The 21310-nt window shown below is 29.7% G+C and overlaps 1 protein-coding gene across 1 annotated transcript; it reads left to right on the top strand.

Annotated features, from left to right (window-relative positions):
* The first annotated feature begins 206 nt into the window (after positions 1-206).
* On the top strand, positions 207-1505 carry LOC125193353 (putative carboxylesterase 6). Its single transcript, XM_048091126.2, has one exon. It carries the CDS (start codon positions 256-258, stop codon positions 1234-1236), a length of 981 nt encoding a protein of 326 aa, XP_047947083.2. The 5' UTR covers positions 207-255; the 3' UTR covers positions 1237-1505.
* Positions 1506-21310: the final 19805 nt, after the last annotated feature.

The following is a 21310-nucleotide window of genomic DNA, read 5'->3' as shown; positions in this document are numbered from 1 at the left end:
CCACAACACATTAACGATCCGGTAACAACACAGCCCAATAATATTGCAAGTACACAAACATGATAACTTCAAAATAACCAATGCATTATGTCCAAATTGTGAGGATTAGATATATGCGCGACTTCCAACCTTATCTTTTCCTCCGTCAACTTGTCTCTCACTCTCTATAAATACAACCTACTCCAACCCCAAATTTGTCCTCAACAAAGCATCCATAGATATAGATACTATATAGAATAATAAATTACTATTCAAATGTCTGCGATGACAATGGGCACAAATCTGAGCAGACTCCAAATGAAAAGCAAAGCTCCCCAAGTAGTTGAGGAAATTGAGGGCCTCATTAAGGTATACAACGACGGCCACGTGGAGCGCCCCGAAATCGTGCCAAATGTCGGGTGCTCATTGGCCCCTGACCTCGGGGTCACTTGCCGCGAGGCGATCATCGACCAGTACACCCATCTCTGGGCACGCATCTACGTCCCAACCGCCGCCAACAAACTGCCCTTGCTCCTCTACTTCCACGGCGGCGGATTCTGCGTCGGCTCCGCATCCTGGAGCTGCTACCACGAACTTCTCCCCAAGCTCGCCGCCAGAGCCGCCTGCGCCGTTGTCTCCGTCAACTACAGGCTGGCGCCGGAGCACCCCCTCCCCGCCGCCTACGACGACGGCGTCAAGGCGGCGGTCTGGGCCAAGCAGCAGGAGTTCGCCGGCGAGTGGTGGGCCGGAAGATGCGATTTCTCTCGATTCTTCCTCGGCGGCGACAGCGCCGGCGCGAACATCGCTTATAATGTGGGGCTGAGGGCGAATTCAGCCGGCGTCGGAGTCAGGGGTTTGGTGTTGATACAGCCGTTTTTCGGCGGCGAGGCGCGGACGCGGTCGGAGATGTGCGCGGCGCGGCCGGCGGCGGCGCTGACGGTGGCGGCGTCGGACGCGTACTGGCGGATGGCGCTGCCGGCGGGGGCGGGGCGCGACCACCCGTGGTGCAGTGCGGCGGGATCGGCGGGGGAGATGCGGCGGGCGGGGGCGGCGGTGTTGGTTTGCGTGGCGGAGGCGGATATATTGAGGGATCGGAATTTGGAATTTTGCGGCGGATTGGCGAGGGAAGGGGTGAGGGTGGAGCAAGTGGTGAGTAAAGGCGTTGGGCATGCTTTTCAGATTCTGAATAAGTCGCAATTGGCTCAAACGCGACTTCATGAGTTGTTGTCGCATGTAAAGAATTTTGTGGGTAGATGATCATGAGTGGAATTTCTAGGCCTCTCACCTTTTTTTTATGACTTGTTTGTAATTGGTGTTAGAATTAGAGAATATTGAGAAGCCTTTTACAAAACAGTAGATATATGGGAGACAATATGTTTTAAAAAAAAATCAGACATGACTATCCATTCCTACCACAAACAGGCAAATAGTCCGATTCGATTCACCATTTAAAATCACCGTTATGTTACTGATGTGAACCACTGAACCGGACCGTTGGAGGGCAGAAAACTTATCATTTTTGCAAACTGTAGTATTAAATTTTGCAAATTATTTAAACCAAATAAACATCTCTCTCATCGAATATATTTCACTTGTAACACTAATTTATTGGTTAACAACTCAATTAATAGTTGTGTCACTTGTGTGCTTTATTTGATCAATTTCCATTCGAGCTATCAAATTCTACTACTACTACTCCTCCTGCTGTAATTAATTTATCATCAATTCAAAAGTTGAAATAGTCTGATTCAGCTCTATCATCAATTCATACTAATACTGTAATTTACTAATGACATGTGTCCCGCTCAAGATATTCTTTATTCTTTTCTTGTCACTGTTAATTGTTTCTTAAGACGGCATGCATTTCTATGTTTATGAAACTAACAGATATCCTTAAATAAGGGTATGATATTTGATATGATGCAATTTGATTCTTTATGACATGCTTTTCTTTGTTTATGAAACTAACAAGTAACTAACTTGAAAAAAACTTGAACACGCCAAAAATTTGTTTTCATGTTGCAAGGTCCTCTGAATAAACATTTAATTTGGAAACATAAAAAACGATAGCACAAGCAAACGCTAAGTAATTGCTACTATAAAACAATTTATCCTGCCTGTCTCGTCCGATTAAAATATACTACTCCTACTACAAATTTAAATGATTTGTCACGCACAATATCTATGAATCTAAGTTTTATACGTAATTTGTATATTTGACGTGTTTCAGATGATATGATTTGTCACGCACAATATCTATGAATCTAAGTTTTATACGTAATTTGTATATTTGACGTGTTTCAGATGATGTTAAAATTGCTTAACGATAGATATAAGATAGGTCCCTCGAGCCAACAAATCTCACCCAATATTGCATCAAAATTTAGCAGCATAATAATCTCCAATATATCTTCTTCGTTTGATTTGATTTAACATATATTTTTATTTTAGTCCAATATCTTTGTGTAATCTTTATCTTTATCTTGTTAATTAGATACTAGTATTCTTACCACCTCCATCTTTGAAATATTGTAACTTTTGAAACAACTTGAGTTTTAATGAATAATTGATAAAATAAGAGAGATAGAAAATATGATTGAAGTATTATTAGTTGATCGAGCCAGTCCATTCTCATTAGATAGGAAGAAGTATAGAAAGTTCCATTTTTAAGGAACGACCAAAATAAAAAATATTGTTAAAAGACGAGTTAGTGAAAATTAGACATCTATGTAGATCATTATTCATTGAGAAACAAGAAAAAATATATATTTTCTTTCGTATTTCAAACCCTAGCACCTCAACTAGGGCTGTTTTTGGACCAGCGAGATCATTATTCATTAAGAAATAAGAAAAATGTATTTTATCATTCGTATTTCAAACTCTATAGCACCTCAACTAGGACTGTTTTCGGGCCACCGATAATAATTTACTATGGTCCTGAATTGCCACATCAATAATTAAAATGGCTACATAAAAATCTATCAAGACCATCAATTTAGATTATAAGATCGATATGTTAGGTTGGTTTCAGTACATATACTTACAGATGATTCATATCGGATGAGATCTATTGGCGAAATTCTTGAAATAGGTTCCGAAAATAGGCCATTTTTTCCTTCTTAAAATAAGTGTAATGCATAATGCATTTTGAGAACATGTAATAGGTACACATTCTTAAATCTGTAACCAATTAGTAAAATAGTGTGATATTTATGCATGAATTTAGAAAATATTAGTACTCCATTTCGAACGGAAAGTAGTAATTTGGTTATAACGAACAATACATAATTTCCAATCAACAAAATTACTAGTATTATTGATCATGGTTTATTGAAGCAGTCATCTAAAAACAGTAAAACACGATAAAATACGTAAAACTAACTACCAAACAGCCCCCTCCCTAGTTGGTTGGGATGAGATCAATGGCCAGAAATGCGGAGAGTCCGAATATTACCGCTAGTTCGTTACCTCGTACAATAATTTTGTCATTAATTACTTTGGAGGCCACAACTTTTTTGCAATCCCGGAGGCAGTCCGTAGCAGACAGAAGAAGATCATACGACGCCATTTGGTACTCTCCCTCTTCTGTTTCGCCTAGGGCACTGCGGGTTGACCCTATTGACCAATCATACGACTCTTTGCATTGTTTGAGTGCTTCCTCCGTTTTTGGATTTGTGCTATTCTCCTTCAGTAGGATTTCGATGTGGCAGCGTGTGCGATTCGACCTCGAGATTCCCGATTTCATGATTTCGACGGTGAGATTGTACATGTTTGTTGCCGAAGCTACTCTTGGTTCTGATTCAAGTGTTTCGTCGCACATTTTACGGGCGTAATTTTTTCTGACTTTGTCGCAGACTTCCTTAATTAAAGGGGATGAAGAGGCGGCGTGGGAGGTTGAGACCAAGACTAAGATGAAGCTTATGAAAACGATGTTGAGACTGGAAGACATTGTTGTTTTAGAGTTTGAGATTTTTGTTCTTGTTAAGGTATAGAGGAGAATGATGGGGAGTACTTTTTATTTATAGTGGTATTGCGGGTGATAAATACGGAGTACGTCTTATTCAACTATTCACTTTCAAATAAATAGGAAAATTATTTTGATTTAGAGTTAAGAATTTGCATGTTAGTTTAGCAGGATTATATATGGAATGCAATCTGATTCCTTAAATTTTAGAATTTGCTGTTTATATTGATTTTTAATCAAATTCAAACACAATTAGAATTCCAAAAATAAGGGAAATAGTTGTACAATTTTGTGGGATTATGATTCCCAACTTTTTCTTGGTATTATTTGTATAGTTATTTATTGATATTATAATTGACAATGGTTTATAATTTTCAAATTTAATTAACATTGTTAGTTATTAATTTATAATAAAATAATAGTATAATAATTATATAATAATAATAATAATAATAATTCATAATTTAAAATTTAAAATATTGATAATTTTTAAACACGAAAAAGTAAAAATATTAGAAATCATATTCTCATAATACATTTTTCAAGCAATCGTTGCCAGATTTATTTCCCGTCAAATAAACCATGTTAAGTAAAGGTGGCATATATAAAGATCCACACTTGTATATATATTACTGTAAATGAAATGTGAGGGAAATGAGTTAGTGGAAGGTGATGTCCTATTACCGTTTATAGTAAAAGTGAACAGAGATTCCTATTCGTGGACGGACTAAAATGAAAAAACGAGACTTCTATTCGCGGACGGAGGGAGTATGGCCTAAATTCATGCATGGTAGGCAATGTTTTAAAAACGGACTAGTGAGTGGAGCCAACGAAGCTACCGTTTCATGATTTAACTGTATGGACCGATTGGACTATTGGTCAGACTGGTTGGATAACTGGTTGAGGCAGATTATTATAACAAAAATTATTAAATAATAATACTAGTATCAGTGTTTTAAAAACCGGTTTGAACCGGCCGGTCGAACCGGTTCGGCCACGAACCGGTGACCTTTCCGTCCGATTCGCCATATAAAATCGGTGAAGGATTGAACCGTTTTGGACCGGTTGAACCGGCCGGATGGACCGGTTTTTTCAATTATGTGGCGTTTTTAAAAAAATGATCTCCAAGGGATTCAAACCCTATACCTTAGGGCTCTTTTACCACTGTACCACTTCACATGCTTTGACAAAATAATAACCTTAATTATACTTAATAACTAAACTTCCATATCTAATATTGAATTATATTATTTCAGTAGGGATGTAATTAATTGCTAACTAATTATCAATTCCAAATTGAGACCAATTTTCAACCATTAGATTAGAAGATCTTGTGGTTAATATAATGCCAAGTGTAATATATTTTAAATTTAAATAATTATTAATTAAATTAAAAGGATATTAATGTCAAATCCTATATGTAGTAATTATAACTAACTACTTTCTCTCTCCTCAAAATCATCTCAAATCTTTAAATTTACGTAACTCTCTCAATTTAAATTATTTTTTCGCAAAAAATATATCAAATTAAAGATAATTTAATAAGGATTCCAACGAGATCTCAATTGCATATGTTCCGACGATGTTTGGGTGATGAAATTTGATAAATTATATTTCAATTTTCGTATATGTTGATAAGCAGCTATTTTCAACAAATGCAACAAAAAATCTCAATATATTGTAAACAAAATCTCAATATTATGCATGTCCAATCTCAATAAAAATGTGTTGATATTTTCTTGTCCTTGTGTTGATATTCTAATGTCATATTGTTGATATTTGTAATACACAATGTTGATATAAAAAAAACACTCACGAAAATGATCATATGATAACATAATGACGATATTACCCTTTTGTTGATATTTTGTCTACTATTTATTGAGATATTGTGAGCTTTAATCTCATCCACTCATTTTTAAATCCAAGGGTGGAGATTTAGTCTTGATTTTGGATTAGAGTGCTATAAGCATTAGAATAGGACTCTTATTTCAGTAATCTCATTAATAATACTATTCTTTATTAGTATTTTTTAAAACCAATAACTTGTTCTAATATTCTATGTATAAATTATTTATTAAACTTAATACTACTAATATTTTATCATTCACTAAATCTTATTTATCATTCACTATAGTATATAATTATATACTATAAGTTTCAATATTTTAAATATATATTAATAACTTATTAAAAGTTCATTATGCTTATTATCATCTAAGTTTAATACTAACATTTTGTAAATCACTCAATTTTAATGTTATAAATATAAATTTTGATTAAAATTCAACCATATCTTGTTATAGATTTGTATATATTTATATAATATATGTTTAATTATATATGTTACAGTAAAATGGTCGGACCAGTGGTTGAACCGGTCCGACCAGTTGAACCGTGAATCAGTAGCTTCGCCGGTTCACTTACCGGTTCGATTTTTTAAAACATTGACTAGTATTATATACAATAGTAGAATTGATTTTGGTGATGATCGCAATCATCAACCAGAAATACATGATTATGTATCAGTCAAATTAAACATAGTATGCTTGATTAGAGATATCTTTAGAATTAAAAAAAAAATACTCCTCTCATCTATGAAATATTATCCAAGTTTGACTCGGGTTTTAAGAAATGTGAAGAAAAGTAAATTGAAAAGTATAATGAGAATCCCACATTTATATATTAGTTTTATTGTAAGCATTGCATACAAATTGCTGAGCCAAAGCGGGTGAGAATCGGATCAAGGAAGAAATCAAGCTATTCAGCTCCCGGGCTTCAGGAGTCGTTGGATGCGTTTTAGTTGTATGAGATTAAATCTCAGCCGTGCGATTCAACTAGCCGTTGGATTTGAATGTTTAGATAAAAGGCGTTTGTTGCCAAGTTGTTAGTTAGTTCGAGAGTTTTCTTTTTTCACTTTTCTTCTCCCTCTTCTTCAATAGTGTAATCAATTCAGAGAGTGGATCTTTTCTTGAGTGCAATACAAGAGTTTCTTGCGTTCAATTGTGTTTCTTCAATCGTGTTTCTCAAGCAAGAAAGCCAACATTTATAATAGAATGTGAGTATAAAGAGTTAGTGGAAAGTGATGACCATTTACCAACAATAGAAAAAAAAACCCAAAGTGGACAACTTTTCACGAATAGACCAAAATAGAAAAACTGGACAACATTTCACGGACAGAGGGAGTAGTATTCTCTCCTTCCTAACTAAGATAACACACTTTCTTTTTTTAATTTGTCTCAAATCAAGATGACTCATTTCTATTTTTGGTAACTTTTTCTCTCCTATTAACATACACAACTACTTTTTTGTCTCCAATAAAATATTCTATTCACTTTTCTATCTCCTTTTAATACTTACACTTAACTTTTTCTCTCCAATTAACCACATTAATCAACAATTTTTAAAATCTTAGATGACTAAGAAATGTAGTATTATCTTAGCAGGAATAAATGAAGTATTACTACAAAATATAAAGAAGAGTCTTCTCTGTATTACTTTCTCCATTTTAAATATTTATTTTTATAAAATAAGTATAAAAATGAAACGCATCTATTAGTTTATAGGGCGTTTTAAAAGAAACTCAATTAATACTTGTTACCTGCGTGCTTTGATTTAGTGTCTATTTTTTCGATATTAAATGTAGAGATTTTAGTAATTAATGTATCTTTAATTCAAATTTTGAATACGTTGATTCGCTCATCCGAATAATTAAATGTAGAGTCTGAGTAGCTAATGTATCTCATCCGTAGTGCAGAAAATTTGAATACGTTGACTTGCTCATCCCATAAAATTTGATTCTCTCATCCGAGAATAATATAACGGAGTGGAATAAAAAAAAAGAGAAATGTTTTAGAGACGTAATGTCTCTAAGCCATAATGCAATAATGAGGTTAAAATAGTCATTTCAAATTATTTTAGATTTTTATTTAAATTTATGTTTTGTACATGTACCATACTACCTTTTTTATATAAAATGTTAATTAGTATTATAGAATCACTTGATTATGGAAAGTTACTCAATTCTAGTCGTATATTTCTCCTTCCTCTATATCTCTCTTCTTTCTTGCCATTTACACAATTCTCCATGAACTCATGTCTCCATATTTACAATTATTTCTTTTATTTATTTAAGAGAAAAGATGAGAAATAATTTAATATTAATTTAAAGTGTAAATTTGAACAAAACAAATTTATATGAAAAAAGAAAATAATTACTATAAAATCAAGAGAAGGGGGAGATAACACTTAACAAATTTTGAAACTTAGAAAGAAAGCGTGTAAAGAATTGCCCGATATATAATTTTGAAAAAAAGTACAAATAGAAATATAAACAAGCAATAAGCGAAAATATGGAAAATGGAAACAACTTGTATAATTTGGAACAAAGAGAAATATTAAATAAACAAATTTTATTATATTAAAATTTCAATAGCTATCTGTTAATAAAATAATTTGATGCGAATAAAATTTATTATTTTAATTTACTTTTAGATATCAAGTTTAATTGTATTTCATGATTTTTGAGTAACAATGTAGATTACTAGGAGATACAATACTTAATCATCATTAATTTATTGAATGATACAACAAAGAAATTAAGTATAAATATAATTAGTCGTTTTCATATCTTTACAAATTTTAATATTTATTTTATCCATCCTATAATAAGAGTTAAATTTTGCCATTTTGATTCCGTCCCACAATAAGAGTTACACTTTATTTTTATCATAAATTATAAATACGTCTCACATTCCACTAACTCACTTCATTCACATTTTATTTTAAAGTTAATATAAAATTGGTCTCATATTCCACTAACTTTTCAAACTCACTATTCTTTACATTTTTAAAAATTCGTGTCACAATAAGAGTGACTACTGTGGGACAGAGGGATAAAATAATTTTATGTTATGCAAATGAGTGAATGACTATTACCATTTCATTGAATGTGAACACTAAAAAAATTAAGTGTACAGACGCACAATCATTTTCGTGTCTTAAAAATTCAATAATTATAATACAAATAAAAAAATTTGATATGAATGTCTATTATCATTTTAATTTACTTTTACTTATTAGATATCATGTATTTTTTTATAACTTAAAAAATTCAGTAATTATTTAATAAAAAATAATAATATAAAATTTAGTGACTATGCAAAATATACTACTATTATAATTTTAATATATTTCTAATAATTCATTAACTAAATAATTGGATCCAAATGGTCATTACTATTTCGTTGGATGATAACATTAAAATATTAAGTATATATACATGTAGTTAATTTTATAACTTAAAATTTGAATAGTTATTTTATAATAATAAAATAATATGATATGAAAGACTATTACTCATTCGCTAAATGAAAAAATAAGAAATTAAAACATATTCATATAATGGTTTTTTACTGCTTAAAATTTAAAGATTATTTGATAATAAAATAATTTGATGCGAATAGCTATTACTATTCCGTTGGATGACAGTAGTATATATATACATGTAATCGTTTTTACACTTAGATATTTAACAATTATTTAATACTACTAGTAAAATTGTTTGATGTGGATGACTATTATTCTTTTGTTGAATGATATCAATAAGAAATTAAGTGTTTATACATATACTACTCCCTCAGATGTTATTTGCACTTTTCTATTTAAGTCATAAACTTGAGATTAATTTTTTGATGTAATTAAATTAGTATTTAAGTGTACTAAGAAATTTTTTAACAAAAGAACACTTAATTACTTATAATATATTATTAAATATTATAATTCTCACTTAAGTATAAATAGTGAAAGTAGTTTGGAACGAGCCAAAACAGAAATGTGTGAATAACATAAGACAGAGGAAATATATCTTTACAGTAGAATTTTATCAATTATTTAATAATAAAATAATTTGATGTGAATGACTATTAAATAAGTAAATATTTAATATTAATAAAATAAATAGATATGAATTACTACTAGTGAGTAAAATTTAAAAGTGATTAAATAATAATATAATTATATCAAATAACTATGATTATTTTGTTCAATAATGACACTAAAAATTTAAATATATTTATATAATCATTTTTATAATTTAAAATATTGAGAATTATTTAATAATAAAATAATTAGTTGCTATTGACTATTAGATGAATAAATTCAATGAAAAAGTTAACTTTTATATTAGTGTCTGAATAAAATAAAATAAAATTTTCCATTTCAAGGTAAGCCAATTCCGATCTTTTTTTCATGTTATACAAATTTGAAGAAAGCTAATAAATGACTTAATTATAATTTTCCAAAGTTATTGAAAAGTTACTATGTTAATTAAGATAGTTAATTTGCTTTTATTTGACTTTCCTTTCATAATTAACTAAACGGTTATACTATATAACTATTTATTTAATTTCCTTTTATTTGAAATAAGGGTGTATTAGTTCATATATAAATTATTTTTATGGCAAGAAAACATAAGGACATTATGGCATAGAGACATTATGTCTCTAAATCACTACGAAATGTTTAAGAGACATAATGTCTCTAAGCCATAATGCAATTTTACTATTTCCACTAACTGATAACTAGTATTATACGGAGTACTTATATTCAAATACTTTCATTTTATTAATTTAATATAACGTAATTAATACTACTTTATTTTATTAATTTAATATTATGTGACTTATGTGAGTCATGTGATCATCTAGAACTTATCTTTATAAAAATAAATACTATATGAATAGCTAATATGATCATTTATCATTACTTTTTATAAAATTAAATAATACTCTCTCCTTATTTTGGAATTTCATCTTAGATTCAACATGAATTTTAAAAAATATAAAAAAAATTTAAAAATATTCCAACCAAGACTCCTAAAGTGAGATACCAAAAAATGGTTAACCGGGACCCTAGAAATCCAGACAGAGGGAATAACTCTCTTTCTTTCACTATATCAATTATTAAAAAATAACAAAATTTAGGATGAAAAAAAAAACATTCCTAACTAAAGATAAATTAATCTAATCCTTTGCTTTTTAAAAATGTTTGCATTTGCATTCTCTAATTTTCACTAGGACACACCAACAATAAAGATATTTTTTGAAGCTTAGTGATATATTTAGAAATACAAATTAGTATTCTTAATTTTATAAAAAAAACGTCCTTAATAGGTTATTTTGTTGTCATGTGATCGCTTTATTTTTAAAAATTGCAAAATAGACTATAAATATGATATATATTTTTATTTCGTAGGCGGAAGATCAAGTAAAAACCGTCCACTTTTGTCAGAATTTGGCACCAATTCGAGCCACCGACTATAATTTACTGTTTTCGTGAATTAATAGTTGCAGCACCTACATAAAAATATATTAAGACCATCCATTTAGACAAGATCGATACATTAGGTTGATTTCAATACATACACTTATAGATGATTCATTCGGATTGGCGAATATCTTGAAATAGGTTCCAAAATAAGCAATTTTTTCCCTTTTAAAATAGGTGTCAAGCATTTTGAGAATGGATAAAGATAAATTAACAACAATTGTATATACAAAATACCCCTTAATTTAATTCTATTTTGAGGATAATATTTTATGACTAATTTACCCTTAGTAATTAATGTTGGATATTTCTAACTGTACTAGTTTAGAAAAATATCATTGATTTAGGTTTTAAACTATTTATGTTAATATTGATTAACACGCTACATAATTAAATTACTATATTTAATTATAAAATAAATACTACTCCGTAGTATATAATTTAATAAAGTACTATACTACTTTTTAAAAGAAATTTATATTTGTTCATTTTATAGTTTAGTATCTAGTGTTTTATTGTCATTCATATTATTTTTTCATAACTTTTTTGGGTTTTTTTTGTTAATATTTCATTCAAATTGTCATGCGATGTAAATCATCAATATTGTTACAATGAAATAATTCAATATATGAAAATAATAAATTCAAATAATAAAATAATTTTTTATATAACTGAAATGTCAACTATACATGAGAACATACTTATAGTCATAATAATTTAATATATTTTGTGTTTTCTTTTTATTTTTGCGCTATTTTTCTTTAATATTTTCCTTAGCTTGTTCCTTTTTTATTAAATATCCAAAAGCATATACATAATTTTTTTAATTTTAATTACTTTTAGCGATAAGTATTTTTATATTAATAAAATATTAATCATTATTTCTTAACTAATCATTCAGTTATACAATAATATAATTGAATGCGAATGACCATTATTATTTTAATATATTTTTTACTATTATACATTGTATTATGTTTGTTTTGTAATTTTTGAGTCAAGATGTAGATTACACAAAAAAACCGACTAACGATCATCAATTAGTTGGACGAGAGTACTAAGAGTTTAGGGTTTAGGGTTTATATATACTATATATATATATATGGTCATTTTTATAATTCGCATTTAAAATTGTTGAATAATAAAATAATTGGATGTGAATAATAATTAATACTCCTACTATTGTTTTAATTTATTTTTATTACTTATATATCAAATTTATTTTTATTTCATGATTTTGCGTCAAGATATTGAATTAATGATTATCAGTTAGTTTAATGTTAGTATTATAAAATTAAGTGTACATACATGTGGTTGTTCATAATTTACAATTTTAAAAATTATTTAATACTATTAAAATAGTTTGATCGAATGATTGTTTGTTTTAATTTATTTTTTATTGTTGTATTCATTTCATAATTTTTGAGTCAAAACGTATAGTATTCAAGGAAATCAACGTGATGATATTTAATTAGTTGGATGACAAAACTAATTAATTAAGTATATTTACAAGTAGTTATATTTATAATTTATAATTTCGCTACTATTTCATTTAACAAAGAAATAGTTAGTTTTTTGAATAACTATTATTATTTAGTTTATTTTTATTATAAATAAATCAAAATAATAATCTTTAATTAGTTAGAATACTGAAAATTGAAATAATAAATTATAATTAGTTGAATGATAATCCTAAATATTTAAATACATTATGTGACGTTCTTTTAGTGACTAAAATTTTATATGTCAATTTATTCAATAAAATTTTATTGTATAATACTGTAGCATTTAAAAGTTGAGTCTGTCTAATTACTTACCCAAGATTTTATTAAATGTATGATGAAAAATGTGATGAATCCATCTTTTTAATTTTGATCTATCTGTAATTATGTAGCTTTAAGATAGAACTACTTAATACTTTCCTAAACCTGTAGTTATTTAGTTAACAAACTTAATTTTTTCCTAAAATAGTTACGAAAGGGTAAATATGTGATATACAAACTAATTAATCGTCATTAATGTAATTATAGATGTAAAATGTCTAAAATGTCCAATTTTGTATATACAATTTTTGTTAATTTATCACTGCCCAATCCAATATGTAAACAATCTAATTCTCTTTCTTTCTACTACATTAATTATTAATTATGTAATTCATGTGTCCCGCCCAAGATAGTTCTTTATTAATTCTTTCCTTGTCACTCTTAAATTGTCTCTTACAACGGCATTTCTATGATTATGAAACTAACAAATATCCTTAAATAAGGGTATGATATTAATATGATGCAATTTGATTCTTTTACGACATGCTTTTCTTTGTTTATGAAACTAACAAACTTGAAAATAACTTGAACAAGCCAAAAACTTGTTTTCACGTTTTGAGGTCATCTGAATAGACATTTAATTTGGAAACATAAATAACGATAAAACAAACAAACGCCAAGTAATACTTCATATGTCCCTGAAAATTTGTCACTTATTTTCATTTCTGTCCGTCCCTAAAAATTGGTCACCTTTCACTTTTATCATTTTTAGTAATGGATCTCATATTCCACTAACTCATTCTCACTCACATTTTATTATAAAACTAATATATAAAAGTAGGACTCACATGCCACTAACTTTTTTCAACTCACATTCTATTACATTTCTTAAAACCCGTGTCGGATTAAATGGTGACAAATTATGGGGGACGGAGGGAGTAGTAGCTATTAAATAATTTATCACGCATGTCTCGTCCGATGAAAATATACTACTCCCTTCATTGATCTGTTTCATAGTAGCGGAAACATTTCTTTTCAGTACGGAGATTAAGAAAGATTGTATTAAGTGAATTAAGTTACACAAATAAAATAGGAAATGCAAAAGATAGAGATATAAAGATAGAATAAAGTAAGTAAGAGACAGTAAGTAATTGAGAAAAAATGTTTTAATTTTTGCTAAAAAAGAAAATGATTTCACTGCTATGAAACGGATGGCATACAAATTAAATGATTTGTCATGCACAATATCTATGTCTAAGTTTTATACGTAATCTGGCCCAAAAATTGCATCCAAATTTTGCCGCAGATCGCATCATAATGATTTCCAATATTTTACAGTATCTTTTTCATATGAATAGATGTAACATATAGTATCTTTTATTTTAGTCAGTTATTTTTATGAATCTTTATTTTGATCAAGTCAAGTTGGTAGTTAGTACTTTACTACTCCGTCTTTGAAAAATAGTGATACTTGAAATGACATAGATCTTAATAGATACTTAATTAATAAAGTAAGCGAGATATAGGAAATGTGATTAAAGTATTTTAGTTGAGAATGAGTCCATCGCCATTAGAGAAAAAAGTTTCTTAAAATAAAAAGTATAGAAAGTTTCTATTTTTAAGGAACGGATCAAAATAAAAATATTAGTAGTATATTTTTAAAGGACGTAGTTAATACTAATTAGAAGTTTATGTGGATCATTATTCATTGAGAAATAAAAAGAATATCTTTTCTTATACATATTTTAAACCCTAGCACCTCAACTAGGGCTGTTTTCGGACCACTAATAATAATTTACTATTGTCATGAATTACCTTGTCAGTAATTAAAATGGCTACATAAAAATCTATCAAGAACATCGATACATTAGGTTGGTTACAGTATATATACTTACGGATGCTTCATATCGGATGAGATCTATTGGCAAAATTCTTAAAATAGGTTCCGAAAATAGGCCACTTTTTTCTTCTTAGATTAAGCGTAATGCATTTTTGAGAACATGTAAGTAAATTTGGTACACACGTGACACATTCTTAAATGTGTAACCAATTAGTAAAATAGTGTGATATTTATTTCACTATAATTAATCCAATTTTATGCATGAATTTAGAAAATATTAGTAATAGTATTTATTACAGTAGTATCTTTATTAATTATTTTCATAGAATGTTAAACTTTACTTGATTTAGTTTGATTTGATTTATTTTTGTTAAAATAACTTTTTTTTTTATATTCATATTATGCGTGTAGTCTTTAGTATCTTTTCATATTTCCACTATCTGTAATGTAAATACAGTTTGTGTCACTCAATTAACTTTCACAAGCCTCAGTATGAAAATATCCAACAATTAAACTTTGTAAATAGAGGATATCATATTGTAATTAACTTAGTATGATAAATATAATCTCACGATATTGCCAAAGTATGTTATGCATTTGGAACGTAAAGTAGTAATTTGATTTAACGATCAATACATAACTTCCAATCAACAAAATTAGTACTACTACTACTAATATTGATCATCGATTATTGAACCGGTCATCAAAAAACACGATTAAATTACGTAAATATTAAATACTCCTACCAAACAGTCCACTCCCTACTTGGTTGGGATGAGATCAATGGCCAGAAATGCGGAGAGTCCGAATAATTCTGCTAGTTCGTTACCTCGTACAATAATTTTGTCATTAATAACTTTGGAGGCCACAACTTGTTGGCAATTACTGATGCAGTCCGTAGCAGACAGTTTAAGATCATACGACGCCGTCTGGTAGTCTCCCTCTTCCGTTTCGGCAAGGGCACTGCGGGTCGACCCTATTGACCAATCATACGACTCTTTGCATTGCTTGAGTGCTGCCTCCGTTTTCGGATTTGCGCTCTTCTCCTTCAGTAGGATTTCGATGTGGCGGCGCGTGCGATTCGACCTCGAGATTCCGGATTTCATGATCTCGACGGTGAGATTGTACATGTTTGTCGCGGAAGCTACTCTTGGTTCTGATTCAAGTGTTTCGTCGCACCTTTCAATGGCGAAATCTTTCCTGACTTGGTCGCAGAGTGACTTAATTAAAGGAGATGAAGAGGCGGCGTTGGGTGTTGAGAACAAGACTAGAATGAAGGGTACCAAAACGATGATGCGAGTGGAAGACATTGTTGTTTTAGGGTTAGAGATTTTTTGTTTTCCTTCTTCAGGGTATAGAGGAGAATGATGGGTTTCATAATACTGATGAGTATTATTTATAGTGGTATTGGGGGTGATAAATACAGAGTAATATCTAATTCCAATATTGATTTTAATAAAATTGGGAAAGTAAATCATTCAAAGATGTTGAGTAAAAATAGTGAATCGTGCTATTAAAAATAGAAAGAGAATAAACCCTATGGAATAAATAAGTATGAAAATTATTTTGTCTAGAATGTAATCTGATTACTTAATTTTTAGAATCTGGTGTTTATTTTGATATTTAATTAAAATGGAAAAGCAATAAAAATCCTGAAAACAAGGAAAATACTTAGTACTTTGCAGTATTATGATTCCCAACTTTTTCTAGATATTTTTTTTCTTATTTTAGATGCTTACATATTTAAAAATTTAATGTAGTATAATTTTTATTATTTTATACAACTATTATTTATAATGTTAGTTGTTTATTGGTATTACAATTGAATATGCTTTATAATTTTAAAATTTTATTAAAATTGTTGTAGTGTTTTTTACTTTTAAAAAATCACAAAATAGACTATAAATATGACATTTATTTTTATTTCGTTGGCGGAAAATCAAGTAAAAAACGTCCACGTTTGTTAGAAGTTAGAATTTGGTACCAATCCGTGTGACATCCATGATCCAAAACATGCATCATTTTTTATTATTACTTGCAAATAAAATATTATATATGTGATTATATAATAATTATATATAGTGGGAGATAAATTATTATTACTTGGACATAAAATTATTATTACTTGCATGTGTAATTACGTTAATTAATATGTGCATGGGAGTATTTTGTGAACACCTACATATTTCTACAGTCTTAAATATTTATATAGTTATAAAAGTGAATTTTGACAAGTATCTTAATTATTAAGTAAGCTCTATTTTTATATATATTTTTATTTAGAATATTAAATGATTATGTTGTAATTTATCTTTATCCCATAATATATGTGTGACACGTATCTCTATAAGCTTCAATATATACATGCCATTTGGATTAATCATATTTTAATTAATAGGCATAAGTCGGCAAGTTAGACGTGAACTTTGATATATAATTGTACATATTTATGAAAAAAAAGGAAAGAGATAGGGAAGGAGAGAAAAACGAAAGAACAAAAAAATGCTGAGAAATTTATGATCAAGGGTTATAAATCAAGAGTTGGAATCAGAAGTTCAATAAGTTTACTCATCGTAATCAGGTGTGTATAAATCACACTTTTAATTTTACATATTTTATGTGATTGATTGTTATGTGTTAAATTGAAGTGAATATTTGAATTATATGATATGAGAATAAATGGTTATGTGTTATTTAATATTGATGGTGGAAATGATGTGGATATGTAATTTGTGCAATGAATATGTTTGATATATGGTATATGATTTATTCGAGTCATGAGATTAAAGAGGATATGTGACTGTCTTGCTCTGGATCTGATATACAATGGCAAAAGACCTACGGGTCATATACAATGATAATGGACCTACGGGTCAAAGAATATATGTAAAGACGGGCCTTCGTGGAAAGGTCAAATCAAAGAGGGGCCTTCGTGGAAAGGTCAAATAATTAAAAAGGAACCTGCAGGTCGTATACAATGGAAATCCCGGGCAGATACCAGGTGCTCAGTCACAGAATATTAAAAGGATCATAGGCATATGCATATGAATATTAAATTATTTATGATGTTTATTACTTCCGGTGATATATTTTGGTGAAAGAATGTGTTTGATATTGGTGTGTGAAATTAAAGGTAAGATTTATATACACTGAGTTGTGGCTCATATAAACCACTATTATTTTTCAGGAATAAGATATCAGTGAACTTTTGGGTTAACGTGAGTCATAGGAACTCCACATGTTATCAGGGTCGGCGGTTGACACGTTTTGGCAACCTTCTCCTCCTCACCATTTTTGCATGTAGATAATTGGAAAGTGTATAGAGTGGTGACAGGTCCCACTACGGTTTAGAATATTTTGAAATATGTACTTGATAAATGTTGGATTTTGAAATTATTATTATGCGTGCTTTTGAAAATTTGAATTTATTTATTATAAGTCTATACGTCAGAAAGGATTGGGGTGTGACAATTTAGGTGGTATCAGAGCAGGGATAGACTCCCGTTGGGACATGTCATTCATGAATATCATATGATGCATTTCGGTTCGAAGTTTCATTTGCATTTCAATTATCATAAACATGTGTTATTGTGGAGAGAATGGTCAGCCGCCCTGCATCGTCAATTAATTGTAGAAACATCTCATATACATGTTGCATCCTATGGGGATTACCCAGGCTTTTAGAACAAGGAGTACATGAACCAATGATGAGGTAAAGAGGTAGAAAATTTAAAGAGCTCGGAAAAGTAGAAGTTGTTGATTTTAAGGGACTAATCTCACTGAGGCTGTGATATAGTTAAAAGTGATAGAACCGGTGTTCAATCAGATGAGTTGTATGTCGGAAGAAGGTTTTGATTATAGGGTATCTCTTCTTTGAAGCAATACTTACTCTTGGTGGGAATCAGTCCCACAAGCTATGATACAACCTCTGGTATTCAGTTCAGACGATTTTTCTAGAGAATGTGTTGCGAGTTAATTCAATTCAGCTGCCAACGGATATTGATATTATGAGTATAGATTGGTTTTCACTTCATCGAACCAAGGTAGCTTGTAAAGTAAAAGAAATAGTAATATAATCATCGAGACAAGGTCGAGTGATATTTTACGGTAATCAATATATTGCTCCAGGTTTTCTTATATTATCTAGATCGGATTTTTGATTTATTGGAAGTGCAGATTTATCTGGATTTTCACCTTATCAGGAGACATATTTCTCTATTGAGCACTGCATTTATTTATATTTATATTTATCAACCATATTCATTAGAGTTTCAAGAGTTAAAGAAACAGTTACAAGAGTTGTCAGAGATATGTATGACTTAATGTTTTACCTTGAAGATCACCAATATTATATTTGAAGAAGAAAGATGATACACTGCGACATTATATATACTATTGGAAGTCGAATCGAGTGACAATGAAGAATAAATATCTATTACCGAGAATAGAAGACTTATTTGATCAATTTCAAGGTATGCAACTGTTTTCGAGTACTGATTTTTGATCAAGATATCATCAGTTGAAGATAGCTAAAGAGAATATTGCAGAGACATCATTTTGAACTCCGTACGACCATTATGAGTTTTGGTTATGCCTTTCGAATAAACTATTGCACCTACAATTATTTATGGCATTGATGAACAAATTCACTCAACTATTCCTGGATCCGTTAGTGATTATTTCTATTGACATACTATTATATTCATGAAGTACAAAAGGACATATTAATCACTTGCAGTCAGTATTACAAGTTCTCTGCGAGATAAACAGATTATTGTAAGGTTGAGTAAATGTGAGTTTTTGCTAGAACATATGGTATTGTTGGGACACGTGGTGTCAGGTCGTGGAATAGAAGTGAATCTACAAAAGATTGAATTGGTTTTCAACTGGAAATGTTTCCCGATTATTATTGAATTGATAATAAAGTTAGTACGACAGAATTATTCTTTTATATGGAGTGAAGCATATCAAAAGAGTTTTAATGAATGGTAGCATCGTTTGAATATGTCACCTATTTTGGTTATCTCCGCTGGTACAAGATATTATGTTATTTATAGTGATGCGCTGAAACATGGATTTGGTTATCTTTTGACTTAATGGAAAGTTTATTGCTTATGCATCGTAACAATCGCAAGTACATGGAGTTTCTTATTCTGATCAAAATCTGTTATTAGCGACATTATTTTTATTTGAAGATTTGGCATCATTATTTGCAAGAGCGCTTATATGGTATTCTAGTATCTTATATATTAACAGAGATCCACGATTTACTATCTCAGTCTTGATATGGTCTTTTTGTGAGTTTCGCCTCAGAAAGGAGTCATGCGATTCGAGCAAAAAGGTAAGTTGAGTCCTCATTATATTGAACTGTGAGATATTGTTGAAAGATTTGGACCATAGGCATATAGGTTAACATTATCTCCAGAGTTGGCACAAATTCATAATATTTTCTACGTCAGTAGGATTCGGCTGTATCGATCTGATCCTTCACATGTTCTGAAAGATCCTGATACACAGATTTCTGAAATTTGAGTTATACAGAAGAACATGTCAATATAGTGAACCGCAAGGTGAAACAATTGCGAAGAAATGATGAGAAAGAACTATCCACATCTATTTACGGGTTAGAAATTTCTTTGAGTACGTTAACATAGAGAGGAATGAATTTTGCGGATAAAATTCTAAAAGGGGGAAGATTGTGACATCCATGATCCAAAACATGCATCATTTTTTAAATATTTATATTATTACTTGCAAATAAAATATTATATATGTGATTATATCATAATTATATATAGTGGGAGATAAATTATTATTACTTGCACATAAAATTATTATTACTTGCATGTGTAATTACGTTAATTAATATGTGCATGGGAGTATTTTGTGAACACATACATATTTGTACAGTCTTAAATATTTATATAGTTATAAAAGTGAATTTTAACAAGTATCTTAATTATTAAGTAAGCTCTATTTTTATATATATTTTTATTTAGAATATTAAATAATTATGTTGTAATTTATCTTTATCCCATAATATATATGTGACACATATCACTATAAGCTTCACTATATACATGCCATCTGGATTAATCATACTTTAATTAATAAGCATAAGTCGGCAAGTTAGACGTGAACTTTGATATATAATTGTACATATTTATGAAAAAAAAGAAAGAGATAGGGAAGGAGAGAAAAACGAAAGAACAAAAAAATGCTGAGAAATTTATGATCAAGGGTTATAAATCAAGAGTTGGAATCAGAAGTTCAATAAGTTTACTCATCGTAATCAGGTGTGTATAAATCACACTTTTAATTTTACATATTTTATGTGATTGATTGTTATGTGCTAAATTGGAGTGAATATTTGAATTATATGATATGAGAATAAATGGTTATGTGTTATTTAATATTGATGGTGGAAATGATGTGGAT

This window comes from Salvia hispanica, chromosome 4 (assembly GCF_029641045.1).
Source record: "Salvia hispanica isolate PSC_SH4W2 chromosome 4, Shi_PSC_v1, whole genome shotgun sequence".
NCBI classification, from domain to species: domain Eukaryota; kingdom Viridiplantae; phylum Streptophyta; class Magnoliopsida; order Lamiales; family Lamiaceae; genus Salvia; species Salvia hispanica.
This window is presented reverse-complemented; position numbering and strand designations above follow the sequence as displayed.